General features: G+C 38.0%; 1 protein-coding gene across 10 annotated transcripts in view; it reads right to left on the bottom strand.

Moving 5' to 3' along the window:
* Positions 1-17951, bottom strand: part of DMD (dystrophin) — a 1027161-nt gene that overhangs the window by 270348 nt on the left and 738862 nt on the right. For all 10 annotated transcript variants that reach the window (XM_079972189.1, XM_079972196.1, XM_079972191.1 and 7 more), the window contains 2 exons: positions 14566-14683; positions 1416-1627 (listed from right to left, as the gene is read on the bottom strand). In XM_079972189.1, coding sequence (XP_079828315.1) covers positions 1416-1627; positions 14566-14683 — 330 coding nt within the window. The remainder of the gene's footprint in view (positions 1-1415; positions 1628-14565; positions 14684-17951) is intronic.

Below are 17951 nucleotides of genomic sequence, written 5' to 3'. Positions count from 1 at the left end.
CAGAAACTTTCAGCAGCTATTTCACCACTGACCTCCATATAAACAAATGAACCTACAGAGAATCAATTGCTTACCACTTGAAACTCATAAATCTGGGCTCAGCAAAATATGTTATAACTTGGTAAATGATTCAGAGATGGATCCGTAATTTCATATTAGCAGGCAGTAGAAGCATTTAGTCAAGCAAGGTCTCAAATGTTCAGGTTTTTTGAACTTACACACATAGTGTGTAACAACTAAACATGGACAGTGATGCCAATGTTCAGTCTTTGAAAATATTTTTCTTGGTACAAGCTTAAAAAAACTAATTAGAAAAAATTATCTATTACCCTCTGACATTGCATACAGTCCGTTACAACCCATATATAAAAGAAGATGAGCGAAGGATCTGGGAAACCGCAACCTTACTATATAGGCAGAATGGTCTTGGTTGTTCAAATGTCTTCTGAGAACATTAATAAGAATAAAACTGAAAGAAAATTTGTTCAAATCCATATATCAATGGTACCTCACCCCTCACAAATCAAACATGATATATTGACTGAATTAATTTTGTTGGGACTTGAAGGAAATCAAAAGTCAACAATGGGCACATATTCTAGGTGTGATCTATGGTGTGTAAATTGTTAAAGGGTACTGCAACCATTGCTGCTCCTATGACTCAGTAGGTAGAATTTACGTTGTGTGTGTTTCAGCCCTTTACTAGTTCAGTTCTCTGTAACTTGGGCTCAGAGTTAGTCCTGTTTATAACCTGTTTAATAAAGCAACATTGTGTTGTTGCATGGTGCAGCTGTGTGAGTAGATGCACAAGGAACCACCAAAGGTTATTACTTTGGAGATGCATACAAAGTGACTTTTTGGAACAGGATCCTTGACATAAGTCAAGGCATTTTGGGATACTGCGTATCAAGAAATCTCAAATCTGCATTTCTTTGTTTACTGAAAACAGAGCTAAGAGAGAAAGACTTGCATGTTGCTACTAGCCTACTAACTTGTGCTAAAATATGTAACACAACTCTGGAAAGAAAAGTGGATCCTAACATTAAAGGAGTAAATACAGAAGGTCTTGGAAATTGCTTTGATCACAAAACCTACTTACCAAAGAGGATAGCCAAGAAGTAGAAAATTTTATAGAAAAACGGGCATCTTTTGTCAATTATTAGAATTTTTAAAATCTATGATAATATAATTATTTTCCATTAATATAATCATTTTCCCCCTATCTACTATTATCTGTAGTACTAATTGTTGTATTTATCGTTCAAGTTCTCCATATAAAAGATTAAAATAAGCACAAAAGGCTATGATTTAACTATTAACACAAACTTAAATTGCTTATGTGGAATTCAGAAGCAGTTTCTGAGCATTAAAAAAGAAAGAATAGTTCTTCATCACCCCCTTTTTTCATTTAGTACCTTGAGTTCTGCGTTCTGCTTCTTTAGGCCTTCTACAGTGTAAGAAATCTCCTTCCATGATTCAAGCCTGGCTTTTGCACATTCCAGAACCTGCTCAGCTTCTTGCTTGGCTTCCAACCACTGTGTTGAATCTTTCAACATTTCATGTAATTGCTGTCTTCGGTTCTGAAGGTGCCCCTGGACTTCATCCCACTGGTTCTGTATCTTTTCAACTGGTGACATACAAGGGAAAACCAATGAAATAATTATTTGGAAAAAAATTATCTGACCACTCTGATCAAGTTCTCCACTAATTTACATGACAAATACAATACAGACAGTCAGGAAAGGTTCATTAGAGAAGAGTTAAAGGAGATTTTTATATAATTCAGGCATCACTGATTTATTACAAAGTAACCCAAAAGTATCACACATAAAACATCTATTCATCACATTATTTTTACACAAAATTGATACTTCCTTTTAATATGGAAACTGAGAATAGCTTTTTGAAATAGAAAAGACAATCCTTTTCAACTAAGTGTGGAAACAATATGTTATTCCTTACACCTGATCAAAATTGGTTCTCTATCTATTCATCTTCCATCCTTAACTATTTTGTAAGCAAAGAAAGTGAATGCTTTGTAATGTTTCTGTGAAGTATGTATGAAGCAAGCATATTTTGAAAAAAGTTCAGAATCTGTTCCAAACATACATGTGTCAATACACATTCAGGGAATGGATGCAATTTAGGATAGCACCTGATCAACAAGAGGGACATGGTAATTGCACAGGATATCATTCCCTATATTGCAGGTGTTCAGGTCATTGCTTATGAAGCAAAAATGGAAGCATATGTACAGGATAAAGTCTGCAAAATCTTTTATAGCTTATTAGCAGTCATTTTAAGTGTTTCTTTGAAGATGGATGTTTAAGTATTCCTAACGCCTTATTCACAAAGCTGAGTTTTGTGTGAAGGGATTTATCAGTTTATGAAACATTTCCCTTGCTTGCCTGACCTCCACTATTAGAGGGCAAGCAGTTTGTAAAAAAAGAACATTGCTTTAAAACATTTTCTATGGATGTGAGCTCAATAGCAGGAAAATGGTAGAGAAGAATTTTTGCAGCCCGACTTAGAGCCCTGGCTAGGGTTATGGCTTAGCCTCATAAAACCTCAAACATTACAATGAACATATGGTATTCAGTGGAGGGAAAAATGAGTTATTTCCCTAGCCAGTGACCCTTATTTGAGAGCATGAAGAGCTCTTTCCTACAGACGTTATACAGAACTCTGAAAAAGTCAAGAATAAAAAGGTGCCAACTGCTCCAGAAAGGATTCTTGCTAGCTTTAGAAAAGGAAATAGGAAATTAATAGTGTCTTTTCCAGATAAAGCATTCCTCATGAGAACTGAAGGTAATACAGTCCAATGGGATAGATGAGATGAGTAATGATTTGAGCCACTGAGTTGTGGCATTATAACCAGTGTGGTTTACAGTTAGGGTGGTGAAGTAAGAACAGGGAGATCCATGTTGAAATCTGCATTTAGCCATGAAACTCACTGTGTTACCTTGGGCCACTTTCTCAGCCTAACTTCACAGGTTGAGTCAGGGGGATGATACTTGCAAGTCTCTATGACCTCCTTGGAGGAAGGGCAGGATGAAAATATTAAACAAACAAAGCAGCTGCGATCATTTTCATTTACAAGCAACAATATGATCTGCTGCCTATCATTGGCAGCAACACAAAAGAGCTTGTGAGAACATCTGGGCACCCTATAATGACCCATATGTATTAATCATACGTGATGCTAAAGTCATTGGGTGTAGACTTCCATTCTAATGCAACCCGGAGGTGTTTTTCTGCTCCCCACCTGTTCCTCCAAGCTGATTCCATTCTTGTTTGTATGAAAGCTAAAGAAAGTTAATAAAATAATTAAAGACATAGTGATAGGATCTGCTCAGTAATAGCATTACATCTATATACTTTTATAAAGTTGAAGATTTTAAGGCCAAATTTGATGTAATGCCACAGGTCCAAAGACTGGAACTGCTCCAGCTACCAGCACATTAAGATTCACTTTAGTCGAGGAGGTTTGCCAATTTCAAAGTTGCTATTCAATTTATTTTGCATCCTCCTGAGGTGCCTCATCAGTTTAGTCAGGAAGTACTGACACTGGAGCAAATTACATTTAAAAGCCAAACATTGGATAACTGTGTTGCAACATGTTTACCATTGATTCTGCAGTCAGAAAAGGACAAGATCAGCAAGTAAAGGCACTAACTTGAGACCTATTTTTATCACGTTTCTGTTTTGCCATAGTTCATTTATGGATAAGCTAAATACAATTCTCTTCGCAGGTAAAATGAAAAGACTGATGCCAACTATCTGCACTATTCTTTCTCGAGCAAAATGGATTTATGTGCAAAATCAATAAACACATTTAATAGGTTAGATCTAAAGGGTAAATGAATATTATTTGAAAGTGGAGCTATAGCTAGTGGTGCTTGTGTCAAGGCAGATATTATTACTTAAAAATATTCTAACACCTTAATTAATACTATCAATTTTGCCACTCTGATCTAGCCACAATTTTTGGGCTAGCTTCCTTCTCCAATACTCACCTGAGTTCCACAAGGAAAGAACCCAAGCAAAATATCAAATTGTTGTGATTACTATTTTTCTTGTTAATTTATTAGCTGTGATGTGATCAATCACCTCAAGGCAATGTACAATAAAAAAGGCAAAACAAACAAACAAACAAACACAATGTCTTTGCTGTTTTCTACAAAAAACAGATAGTGGGTGACTGTCATATCTCAAAAGGAGCAGCCACTCTAAAAGTCTTTCTCAGAGTTACTGCAAAACAGGCTTCTGAGATGTTTGGAACTTGCAGGAGAAACTCTTTCACAGACCACAGGAATCTGCTGAACATAAAAGGTATGAGGCAGTCTTCTCAAGTAACCTGGTCCTGAGCTATAGAGGGCCTTATATGTACCAATACATTGAACCCAGTAGCATATTGGCAGCCAGTGCAAATCCTGTAAGCAGGGTATTAAATGCTGGCTGTAATTTGTCCCCCCAAGCTACCTATTTTCTGCAACCTGCTTTCTGCAAACGTGAAGCTTCTGGACCAACCCCCAGGGTAGCCCCAAGGAGAGTGTATTGGTGAGGTTACCAATGAAATATTCAAACTACCCCAATCCAGGAACAACAGTGGCTGTCTGACCAATCAAAGTTGGTAATAAGCACTAACAACTACCAGCCTCTGTTTGAAAAACACTCCAGCCAATTGACTCTTGGAAAACTGTCAGCCCAAGCTCTTAGCATAGTTTAGGGTAAAAGATAACAAGTTATCCTTTGCACAAACCTTCTGCAAGTTTTACTAGTTTTTTGTGATGGTGGGGGGTGGTTGTTTGTTTATTTATCTATCCCAGCAAGCTCTCCTTGTTACAGCCTTGTAACACTGACTTTTTTAGACACAAAGAATCAAAATGGAGGGAGGGAGAACACTATCGTATAAAACGAGCAGAAAAAGAGGTGTTTTATTCTTTTCAAGTTCCATTCTGTAATACAAAATGTAATTTATTACTTATAGTTGTAAGGATATTAAACTGTTGCTTTCCTTTCTATGTTGCTAGTTTAAAAATGGTTTAATATGGGATTTTAAATTTGGTTTTAATACCAAGCTGGAAGTGCACTATATAAATATTATTACAGTTGGCATTATTTAAATATATGCACATTTATCAAGAGCTATAACATTTCAGATTATAAAAGAAAAATGTAAAAAACAGTTTGTGGTGCATAACCTGCATATCATTCTGCCATCATTTGGGCCAGAAGTACATTAACTCTGTTTCAAATTTATCAGCATTAATCCTTTTAATGTGATTTTTGCCCTCAATATTTCTTCCATTTACCCCAACTTTTCAATTTTCAACTCCTTTGCAAGTATATGAAGTATGTTCCCCATTCTAAAGTGGAAACATTTTCTCATTCTTAGCACCCTGAAAATCTTATGGGTTTTTTTAATGCCATTCATAAAAAAGCCATTTTTTATGTTTTGTTTTAAAGGAGACTGTAACTAGCTCTGATTTTTTTTTTTAAAAAAAACATAATCAAGTGAAATATAAATCTAATAAAATAAATGAATAAATGTCATCCTTGAGCGCAGGATGCTGCATAAGGCTTAAGACACTTGTTTCAAAAAGAAATTGTGATTTCTTTATATCCAATTAAGCTCAAGTATAAGTATTGTTTAAGCACAAAATAAAGTTCAGTCCTTGTGGGTCTAAGCTGGTTTAGAATTTGTGGGATTTTTCTGCTCCAGTGAGAGTGCAGGCCCTCATTTGGTGTTAAGAAACAGTTTGTTAAGAAGAATGATGTGCCAACTATGCTTTTTAAAAACCTTTCTCAAAGCTTTTGATTTATTAAATTCTGTCACTAAAGAATATTTTTTTTTTGCTTTTTCTCACACTGGGCCACCTGGTAGGTTTTCTCTACTCATCGGTGATGCCTTACATTTTTGCTCTTTATATAGCACAGGCACATTATAGTTGAAAAAATGAAATCCCCCAAGGGGTCCTTCAGAAACCCGTGAGTATTCTAAAGTAGCTGTAGGGAGTCTTACCAACATATTTAAGTTTTAGAATAATCTAGCACATCAGGTAAAGAACTGTAGCTGAATTAAATAGCAAAGATCAGCAAAGTATTAAAAGATCTAATCTCCCCCTTCTCAAAATATTTTGAAGAATGTTAAGGAAACAACTCATTAATTTTTGCCCATTCTTCATACTGCGGTTATTAACTAAAGGTGATGATGTATGTAATTATTTATTCTTAGTCCAGTGTTCCGCTCATACTTATGCTTGAACTTTGACTGAATTCTTAAACAAGCTGTCTGAGGGAACAGAGTTTCTAATTAGGAATTTAGCTGCTGTTCATGGATGAAGGAACTTTTAATAATCATTCCAACAAAACATATTTAAAAGGAATCCTTCTCCAGTAGTGCATTTAGAAATGGGACATGGAAATAATAAAATGGCGTTCCATTTTCTCTGAACATAAACAGAACATTATTAGCATTATTAAAATAAAGCAACTCTACTGAGGCACTTAAAACACTTTTGTACTTACTGATGCAAAAACATTATGGTCAGCTTTGCAGTTTAAAGCTAGAAATGTGTGAAATACATTACCTACCTAATGAAGCATAAAGCCAACAATTTTGGATTTTCCAATGCTACAACCCCCATTGCTGACTGTCACACATCCGTATTTACACTGTATTTCCTGATAGTTCTAGCAGCATATCTGCTAATAAGAATGAATAATGTATTCCAGCTACTGTCTTCCTCATCTTTTTCTCTTGTTCTGGTACTTTCAGAAAAAAAACTTATAAAGCTTTTCCTAGTCTCTTAGATCTTACTAAGGTGAAAATCTTATGATTACTTCAAATATGGCAAAATTCCTATGCATAAAACATGAAGACTAAAAAAAATGGCATCCAGGTTCTGTAGACTATCATGTTTCATTGTCATCATCATTGTCTGCTTATTTGTATGCCATTTCCCCAGAAAAGTGTACACAAACTGGCTCACAACATATCAAATGAATAAAAATAAGGGCATTCTATGACATTTGAAGCAGCCCTTAAGTGTTATCTGAAAACATATAAAGACCATACATTTCCTCTTTCTTTCCTAGATTAGTAATACAAGATTCCACAGCTAACCCTCTAACTGGGCTTTTCACAGGTAACCTGTGAAGAGATGTGCATAGAATATTTTCTGTGTATATAGTCATTTATTAATTGCTTTCCAAATGATGTGCAAAATATAATAAAAAATGCATAATCTTTAAATGTTGTTCGTGTTCTTAGAATTCTGCTATGAGAGTCATTATAGTAAGCAAGCAAGCAATGGGGTGCTATCCAGATGTTATGGAAAAGATCTCTCATTAGCCATGTCCACTGCTGATGCTGGCTGGGACTTATGGTAGTTGTAGCCCCAAACATCTGCAAAGTAACATGTTGGCTATCCCTTTTTAGGTAAACAATATCTGATGATGGTCTTTCAACAGAGAGGGCAGAGAGAAACAAATGGCCTTTTATGTCACTTTGGAAAGTTAGAAAAGCCTCACATACACTTCTTTTGCTAAATAAATCACACACACACAAAATTATAAAACTGTTTAAAACATCTCACATTGTGTTGGAATACTCTCTGAAAAGCCATCATTTGTATGCCACCATTTGATGGCATACAAACTTACAGAATCAGGCACTGTTAAGATGTGCCTGCCTTTTCAAAATCTGATCTTTAGGAAATTAATGGTTTTATCATTTAAGATTTAATGAGCAATTTTTTTTAATGTACAACAATTCACATGAAAAAACACATTTTAGAATGCACCTATGAGAGCAAAGTGATGGAGAACATGTCAGAGATGACACCTGGTACTGTTTATCACTCACAACATGGAAATATTTACATCACAAGACAAATCTCTTTGGCAAACTAGAATAAGCTTTGCCCTTTAAAGGACAGACTGCAGAGCTGAAATATTTCCTCACTTGTCATAACATTTAGATTAGCATCTGCTAACTTTAACATGCACCTTTTATATGAAAAGTAAATGTTTTATAACAGATAAAGTGTTCAGAATGGATTAGGGGCCAACAATTCTGATTCCTGATTAGTCAACTTAAATTGCTTTCAACCATCATTTTTAAATTGGGCACCACAATAATGGAAAATGAGAATGGCCCCTGGATTTGTGAATAAAAAGGTAAAATATATAACCACATATTTTGTTTTTACAGTTGTACCTTGGTTGTCGAATGGAATCCGTTCCGGAAGTCCGTTCAAGTTCCGAAAACATTTGACAACCAAGGCGCAGCTTCCGATTGGCTGCAGGGAGCTTCCTGCACTCATTCGGAAGCTGCGGAAGCCATGTTGGACATTCGGGTTCCAAAGAACGTTTGCAAACCGGAACACTCACTTCCGAGTTTGCGGTGTTCGTGAGCCAAAACATTCGAGTCGCAAGGCATTCGAGATCCAAAGTACAACTGTATTATTAAATGTTTTAACATGAAGTGGTTGTCTTAAAACAGTTTACAGAAATCTTTCTTTCTTTTAAAAAATTACTTCCTTACTATTTCCTTACTGTAAAAAAATTCCTTACTTTTAAAAAGTTCCTTACTTTTAAAAAATTAGTTCCTTACTATTGCTGGAGTGATATTTTAAACTATCAGCCCACCCTTCTAACCAACCTCAAAGTGAGTTGGTCCTTGTCATACATACATCCCATTCTTGACTCTTGATGTGCTTGGCTAGTCCTTATTAGATGGGCTCCAGTCTAGAATACAACAATGAACAGCAACAATCTCTTAAATAACTTGTTCTTAATAAAATAAAATAATTTTAGTTTTGGACACTAAGGTTACCCCAAAGAAGGGAAATTAATTTATTATTATTATCATAATGATCCTATATTGGGTCAGGCAGGAAGAGCAGATTCAAAGGTAATGCAGTAAGTGAGAATTTTCTTAATATACCTCCAATAACAAAGTGCAGCATAGCCTGACTCACTTCATTGATTACAACATAGCTTTCCAAACTGTGGGTCACAAAACATTAGTGTGTCTGCTGCAGTGTGTAGGTGTGTCGTGTGAACGCTACCTGCGCTTCTTCTGGGGCTGGAAAGGGGTTAGTTTAACCTCCGGTGTGCTAGTAAAACTTAATTACTGTGTCACAAAAAAGAGTGTGTCACCAACATGAAAAGTTTGGAAACTCTGGATTACAACATTAATATACAGTATCTATGTGTGTGTTCATATTCCTATAATGAGAGCAATTTCATATTTACAGTTACATAATTTTTACTGCTTGATAAACTATGGCTATTATGAAGTTTAATCACATATAATTGTGATGCATTTCTTAACTCAGATCATCACTTAATGGGAAGAAGGCTGAAATGAGATAAAGAAAGCACTGAGATAAGATATCTGTGACAGTGGCTACATTATCAGTAACAATGTGACAGTAGAGTTTATCATAAAGCAGTGACTTTAGAATTTATCATGCTCATTGTGCTGACAGTATTTAATTTCTCCAATAGAAAGAGATGCTAGGATAACCCTCTGATTTGGAAAGCAATTTTCCCTAATCCCAGATGTAAGTGAATGTGCATATCTCAGCTGAATTTGTATATTCTCTAGCCATTATGCACAATCTCCAACAAGCCTTGGGAAATGTGCATTCAGTGGCTGGATTTTGTATAGGATCAGAGATACTTCACACACTCATTTCCCTATTGGATAACTCTTCTTTAGCTGGACAAACTTCCACCTCCTGCTTACATACCCATGACGACGGACTCCATGGTCCAGCACCAGTGTGCGTGTATCAAGGAGAGAAAGGGTGTACATTTTTCCTCTCCCCGGAATTCCCCCTGTGCAGTATAACAGACCTGGTAACAGCTGAGATTGTTAAAAAGGGTCTGGACTCCCACTGCTTCTTCCTGCTGCTTGGCTGATCAGTGGTAGGTTATGTTGTTGGTCATTTAAGATCTTGCAGTAGGCCATAAACAGCTCTGATAACCTCTAGCCTGGATTATGTAAATTGTGGGACTGCCTTTGAAAATGGTTCATAAGCTCCAGTCAGTACAGAATGCAACAGTCAAGATGTGAACATACAAAACCAGTTCTGGCTTGTCTGCATTGGCCTCCCATTAGTTTCCAGACTTATTTCTGGTTTTGACATTTAAAGCCTTATATGGGTCAGGACCCCAATACCTAAAGGATCACCCTCTTCCCATACGAACCTGCCCAGAAGTACAGAGAGTGGTGAGCAGAGAATAGTCCTTTTCCACAATACCCCAACATCTTTGGAATGTCCCAGGCCTAGCACCAACTTTACTTACATTTCAGTGCTAGTTATAAATGCTTTTAGTTAACCGGACTTATGTGCAGCTTGAATGATACTGTTGTTACAGTTACTCAATCCAGGTTTTAGTGTGCATTTTTAATAATATTATATCCTGTTTAAATATGAATAAAGCATTTTTAATGTTTTATTGTATTATATATATCATAAATTGCTTTGAGGCTTTTTAAAATAAAGCATTATATAAGTAATCAATTAGAGCAATCAAATCAGAATGACAATATTTCCTATGAAGCACAACTGAACTTGAATAATTGTAATTATTTGCAGATTATGTGTAACACATTTATTTGAAAGTCTGTATAGTCTTTCCAGTTTATACATAAATAGTATTACACACACACACACACACACACACTTTAAATCAAATCCAACATGAATTGGAGATTTATCAGAATTACTACATCAATAGTCTAAAGTTCTGTGAAAGCTATAAAGTCCAAGTTTCCTTTGTTTCTTTGGTTATATATGTTTGCATTTAAATATTTTCTGGTGTTCAGTTGTCAAAACCTGTGAGAAAGAGATATGGATAGCACTGTGACAGTGGTGATGCTTATTTCATTAAGATACCATGATCAACAGCAATGCTGTAATTCACAGTGGTGGTTTCATATATCCTTTTGTGTAAGTGAATGATAGGTTGAAGATTTTGCTATAAAGCTGTCAGACAGCAAGTTTTTCAATAAAAGTATTTTTTTACTTTTTTTACTTTTTTTACTTTTACTTTTGCTCTGGATTGAGACACAGCCTAAAATGTTTTGCAGTATACTTGAGCCAAAGCTCTTTTTAGCTAGTAATATATTGCTAGGTTGGGACGCAGGTGGCGCTGTGGGTTAAAGCCTCAGCGCCTAGGACTTGCCGATCGAAAGGTCGGCGGTTCGAATCCCTGCGGCGGGGTGCGCTCCCGCTGCTCGGTCCCAGCGCCTGCCAACCTAGCAGTTCGAAAGCACCTCCGGGTGCAAGTAGATAAATAGGGACCGCTTACCAGCGGGAAGGTAAACGGCGTTTCCGTGTGCGGCTCTGGCTCTGGCTCTGGCTCTGGCCAGAGCAGCGATGTCACGCTGGCCACGTGACCCGGAAGTGTCTCCGGACAGCGCTGGCCCCTGGCCTCTTAAGTGAGATGGGCGCACAACCCCAGAGTCTGTCAAGACTGGCCCGTACGGGCAGGGATACCTTTACCTTTACCTTTATATTGCTAGGTCTATTTGGATGAAAACTACAGAGTTTTGTGTAAAAAGTTATTAAAGTAGGTATGGGATGTGGCCCAGCTAGCGATCACCTGCTAGTTCACATAAGCATAAACATAATTAACCAAATATACACTAACACTGGATGGTATTCAACGAAATTTTACTCACAGCAGGTCTAATGAAATTAATGGACCCAACTAAATCATGTTCATTAATTTCAATGGATCTAATCAAAGTAAACCTTTGTTGAATGCCACCCAATGAACTCCATAAATATGGAGCAATAAGAGAAAAGGGACAAAGATGTAAAACAAAAGAATTTGTACATATTTAACAAGCAACAAAGATTCAGAAGAACGCAAAGACTCAAAACGTGAGTCTACAGAATTGAAAAATGGAAAAATAAATTGGTGTTAGAGAATGGATATATTTAAAGCAAATACTCTAGTTTTAAAGGCACTGCAAAACCAAAAAGGTTAACAAATGCAAATAAATCAAGAGCAGAAAATCATAGTACAGGAGCCCCCCTCCCTGCCCACTTATGTGTGACTGACTCACCTGCAACTGCGTATGTGTGTAGTGCTGGGTCATAATTAGATTCAAACCCAGAAATGGCGGGAGAAAGCTGGAGAATCCTCGTGGGTCATGAGAAGACCCTCCCCAGAGCCTGAAGAGGATGTCCATGAGGGCAGAGGAAACCCCAAAGAAATCAGAGGCACAGTGTGGCTTTGTTTATGCTGCTCAGCCTCCTCAACTAACAGCTGGTGTGTTCTGTAGCACAGCAGCAAGTTTCCTGTATGTCCTCCAGCCTCCTGCTGGTCTCAGAGCTTCAATTCTAGTTGTGGATATTTTTGGATACAGTATTTTTGGTATGAATTGAAGAGAGAGACAGAGGGTGTTTAAGGGGTGTTTAGAGTGTGCTCCCCACTTTACACAATTTCACATATGTGTAGGGTCTTATGGGAAACCATAACTGAGAGAAATTACACAGCCTATGCTTTTCGCAAATATGTGCAATGGTCTAGCTAAACAGACCTTATCAAAAAGAGTAGAAGATCATATCAGTTTGCTAAGATTTATTTTGTACATTAGAACTTTGTGACTGAGATCAACCACTCTCATATAGGGAATGCAGTTCTGGTGAATAATGTGTATTTATTTAATTTGTTTTCCATGTTTAATAAATAGTTCCAGTGACAACCTTTGCAACATATTAAGAAAAATAACCCACAAATCTAAATTATAGCATCATTTAGATAAATGTAGTAGCCTTTTCCTTTAAAAATGTCACTCACATAGTTATCATATGATTTCATTATGCTTCTCAAGTAGACTGATTACTCTTGTGAGTGCTGATTTGAAATCAATGCCTGGCAAAAAATAATAGCTAACTCCAGAAGAACTTTCATCAGCTAAGGCCTCCAACACTCACATACTTGGAGAATATTTCATTAAATTTGAGTGGCAGAAAGTTACAGCAGTATGGATTTTCAATTCTAAATAAAATGCAGCCATTAAATTCTTTTGAAAACACACCCTTTTGATGATAGTATATTAACTACAAGAAAATCAACAAAATAGCATAACTTAATATGCTCTTTTAAATAAGTTGCATAATTTTCAGTGCGGTAATAGCACCAACGCATAGAATTAAGAACTTAGTTGAGAGACTTACAGATGTGTGATAAGTTTCCTAGTCTTAAAAAAGAAAGAAAGAAAATGCAGCGAAGGTGGGGCTGTGTATATGACTGAACAGAGGCCAATGACTTCTCCTATGTTAGTTTGTTCATCAAAATGCTCCACCCACAAACCTCCTTTCTGTCCTCTGGTAAAAAAAATATGGGGACCTTCTTACTTCATGGACAGTAAAGCTGTTGGGAGTGATTTTGGTCAGAAAAGCAGCCCATGGGGAAAGGAATCAAAGCAGCTTCCAGAACTATTGAATGACAAGAAGTGAATTCTTATGAATCTCTCAGCAGCTGGCAGCTGTAGTCTGGAATCAAGCTGTGTTGACTTCAAACTACAGGTGCAGCATGCTCAGCCATATTAATACAGATAGCAGAAGCCAGCACCGATTTCCTATTCGGAGAGCCATATATAATTGTAGATTTGGAAGGGACCCCAATTGTCATTTAGTCAAACCCCCTGCAATGCAGAATCCTGCCCACAGCCATCCCTGGGTGGTCTTAAACCACCAACCTTCTTTAAGGTTAACAACTTGATGTAGTTATGGCAAGGATAAGAAACGATTGGCATGTGGAAGAGTAATCAGTAATACTAGAATGCATAATTGCAATATATTTTATTAAACATGGGTATAGGGAGTCACAGACACATATGATATATAAACATCCAGAATAAGGCAGATTTTGCCCCCAAAATCCTCTCCTGGGGTAAGAAGACTTGCAGGAGTTACCTGGACTGCGGTATGGGGGCCTAGCTGAAATTTAGGTAAAATGACTTGTGTGAGTGGATGTCTGCCTGTACAAGCTGCCTTTGTCTGATTTTCTCCTCTCACTGTAAAGGTAAAGGGACCCCTGACCGTTAAGTCCAGTCATGAACGACTCTGGGGTTGCGGTGCTCATCTCGGTTTACTGGACGAGGGAGCCAGCGTTTGTCCGCAGATAGCTTCTGGGTTATGTGGCCAGCATGTCTAAGCTGCTTCTGGTGAACCAGAGCAGCATACGGAAACGCCGTTTGCCTCCCCACTGGAGCGGTACCTATTTATCTACTTGCACTTTGATGTGCTTTCGAACAGCTAGGTTGGCAGGAGCAGGGACCGAACAACAGGAGCTCACCCCGTCGCGGGGATTCAAATCACCGACCTTCTGATCAGCAAGCCTAGGTCTTTTCTGAGGACCCACTAATTCCCAGAAGAGGGTTTTCAGGGGGTAATGAGTATTGCAGTACAGAAGAGAGGTCAGGAAAGCCCTGTTGTGTGAATGGCCTTAAGCTCACTTTGATTTTTTGGATACAGCCTAGTATTCTTACAGACGTAAAATAATAGGCATAGAAAATCTACTACTTACTTCGATCAGTAATGACTGTTCGAGCCTCTTGATTGCTAGTTTTATTTTTCAAATTCTGTGCTGCTGTTATTAACTCTTCCAGCTGAGGGCGCCTTTGTTCCAAGTCTTGTAGTGTTGCCTAAAAGCATAAATATGTATTTATATATATGCCATGTTTATATTCAAAACATATGCATAAAAGCACAAATAAATATTTATAGTTACACCATGTTTATATACATATGCATAACCAGTTTCCTAGAACTAATGGACCACAACAGTGTCATCGACGGTAGTCACTTCTGTGAGTTTTGGTGGCAAACCAATTCAACCACTAGCAAAAACTCAAATCCATGTAAAAAGGCTGCATACTGTAACTCAGACAGCGGTGGTGATTGTGGCCTGGCATAGTTGCTGGGGAATGAGGGGGTAGAGGCAATTAGCCCACAGCTGACGTCAGCTTTGGCATTGGTCAGCTGTGGGGGGCTGGTGGGATTGCTCACCAAAATTTAAAATTTGATCAGGCCAATTAGGGCCTGGTGGGTGATATTCTGGTGATGGACCTGGCAGGGCCAGAATTCTGTGGGGTCTGCCAGCCGGGCATAAAAGCCAGGTGCACTTCCAGCAGACAGCACAGTCAGGAAGAAATAATCCCACATGTATGCTGTGGCAGCCTGGAAGTAAGCGGGCTCATGCCCTTGCTGTGGAATTATTTGGAGGTAAGCGGGCTCATGCCCTTGCTGTGGAATTATTTGGTTGCCGTATTCGGGGCCAGCGGGAAAATTGCCTGTGGATGTATTGGACATGTTTGGGAGTTTTGTCTTCCTCACAGCAATTGTCACAACTTTGGGCAGAAGTGGTGAGGCATACTGGAGTTGAAGTGCATCAATCTTGCTTGAAAGAAGGTGAACAGGTCAATATTTCAGACAGTATCTTGGTTCGGTTGAATGGGTAGATTATTTGCCATCCTGCCATCACCGCTGTCAAAATGAACTTGTATTAGCATTATGATCTACCCCTGTTGCCTGCAGGCAGTGAGGCTTGGCTGATGAACATTTACTGGGGCCTACGAGATTGCAGATGTGAACGGTTTGGCAGCAAGCCAGCTGGAAGGGTTGGGCTCATGTAGCAGAAAAAGGCATTGGGTTGGATCCTTAGTCTAAAGCTGGGGTGGGGGTGGGGGTGCTGCACCCCCCAAATCCAGGATAAAACTCAGGTACCCCAGGAAGGCCAGCATGACCCGGAAGCTGTACGCTGGCTCCCTCGGCCAATAAAGCAAGATGAGCACCGCAACCCCAGAGTCAGTCACAACTGGACCTAATGGTCAGGGGTCCCTTTACCTTTACCTTTACCTTTACCCCAGGAAGAAGACAAAGGTAGGCCATAGAACATCCCTGAATGGTGTCCTGGTGATATTTCCGCATTAGATCTGTGTCAATGTGAGGAATCCTTTCACCAGGATCAACACTAATGGAGTTATCAGGCTAGCTGATTCAGTATACATAGGCAATGCCTACGCCAAATCTAATTTATATTTGTAATCAACAAAAGTTATGGCTATTTCAAGCCCAGGCAGGGTGTCATGTCTCTCTTACAGTATACCAACCCCCTCCCCCAGTAACCACCGGCTTGCAGTGCTGTGGCCCGGAATATCCATATATAAATACAATAGATAATTATAACATATATGTGTGTGTCAATGTCCTGACTTATTGAGCAAAATGTTCTGGGATTAAGCCAATTCCACAGAACAAGGAAGGATACACAACAGCCCAGTACCAAGTACCTTAGCAAAATGGTCAATCATTTGAAACCAAAACTTTGGTGAGCACTAAGCTTAGCAGCAAACCAATCAGTTCTTAAATGAGAATGTGATGAAAAACAGCTGGGCACAATGCACAATAAAAATTAGCCATGATGGCCAAATTCAGTCAGGTTAGAGCTGTCAAATTCTGTGTAAAGGTTTGTTCACAATGGATTCCTTCTCTATCGCTCCTACGAATTAGAAGAGAAGGATAAGCTGATTGGTTTTATGGACTCATTACTAAGGTATCTAACAGGGGCATTGCTTTCCCCACTTAAAATAGATGCTATGGTGTTCAAATATTGATTTCTTTACAACTATAGTGTATACTAGAAATAGTAGAGTTATCATCATTGTCTATTCAAACACTGTTAGAGTAGAAGTTGTTCCCAATCTTTAAAATTCATTTTGAATGAATATATTTCCTTCCTTTCCTTCTTTCTTTTTTGTCCTGGTCACTGTCACTTTCATAACCTTTGCATTCAAGTAAACTAGTTTTCCCAAATGCCAGGTGAAATGATATGAACCAACAGCAAACATTTTTTTTAATGTAAAACTAATGCCACTGACTTTTAAGACATTTTCCATATTTGTGGTTAGTGACTGTTCAAGGGAAATCTAATTTTCAGGTTCCTAACTTTTATAGATTCTTTACACAAAAGTGTGGTTGAGATATGGAACAAATTGCTGAAGTCAGCAACTGAATGTGAATAATGTGAATCAGCTAAGGAAAAAAGAATGTGAATAATTCCAAAAAGAACTGGACTTTTAGATATGGAATACTGGACTTATCTGAATTGCCTTTAGTTATCTGTTGAAATAAAAGACTAAGTGGTTGTGGGCCAATGTAATCTACAAAGTTGTTCTGCAAGCCAACATATAAGCAAAGGATAAACTAGAATTCTATAATGCAGCACAGTTACTTCCGTCTTCAATTTTCTGTATTCATTTATTTTTTAAAAATGTTTCATCTACAGAAGCCAAAGGTGAGAGGAGCAACCAGCTCCTTGTTTCCCACAGGAGGATCCCTTTCTTTTCCAATGAGGTCCCATCTGATTCAGGCTGTAGGAGCTGTCAGGTCCTGACAAAATCTCATTTTACCACTGATGCCATCAGATAAAAACAACATATATCTGTTAATTTGAGAGTAAACTGATGAAGACTGTCTTCCACCCCACTTGCTACTCATCACAGTTGTCTTCAGCATATGGTGCACAAGCGGGGACTTCTTTTCCATCATCCCATACCCCACCAGACCTGTAGATCTGCATCTTTCCAAAGTTTAGTCACTTAGGCACCACCAAGAGTGAGAGGGCAGGTTCCAGCAGTTCATGAGCCTACTGACTACCACTTCTATGTTATAAGTTATTAATAGTGGTCCATTGGTGTTATCTTACATAACAAATATCTAATTTAAAGGTGCTTGAAAAAAGTACTAAACTGCATTCCAATATGAAATAAAAACTGATTGGAATGATAACTTATTGAAAATTGTTTAAAGTTGCATCAGTGTACAGAATTTTTCAGCAAGGAAGTAGAGGTTATTAGTATTCTGATATGCTGGATGATTATGTAAAGCTGCTACATTATATGTATGCATTTG

Source organism: Podarcis cretensis, assembly GCF_951804945.1.
Source record: "Podarcis cretensis genome assembly, chromosome: 4".
In the NCBI taxonomy this organism is placed as follows: Eukaryota; Metazoa; Chordata; class Lepidosauria; order Squamata; family Lacertidae; genus Podarcis; species Podarcis cretensis.
The sequence above is the reverse complement of the archived record's forward strand: the minus strand, read 5'-3'. Positions and strand labels throughout refer to the sequence as shown.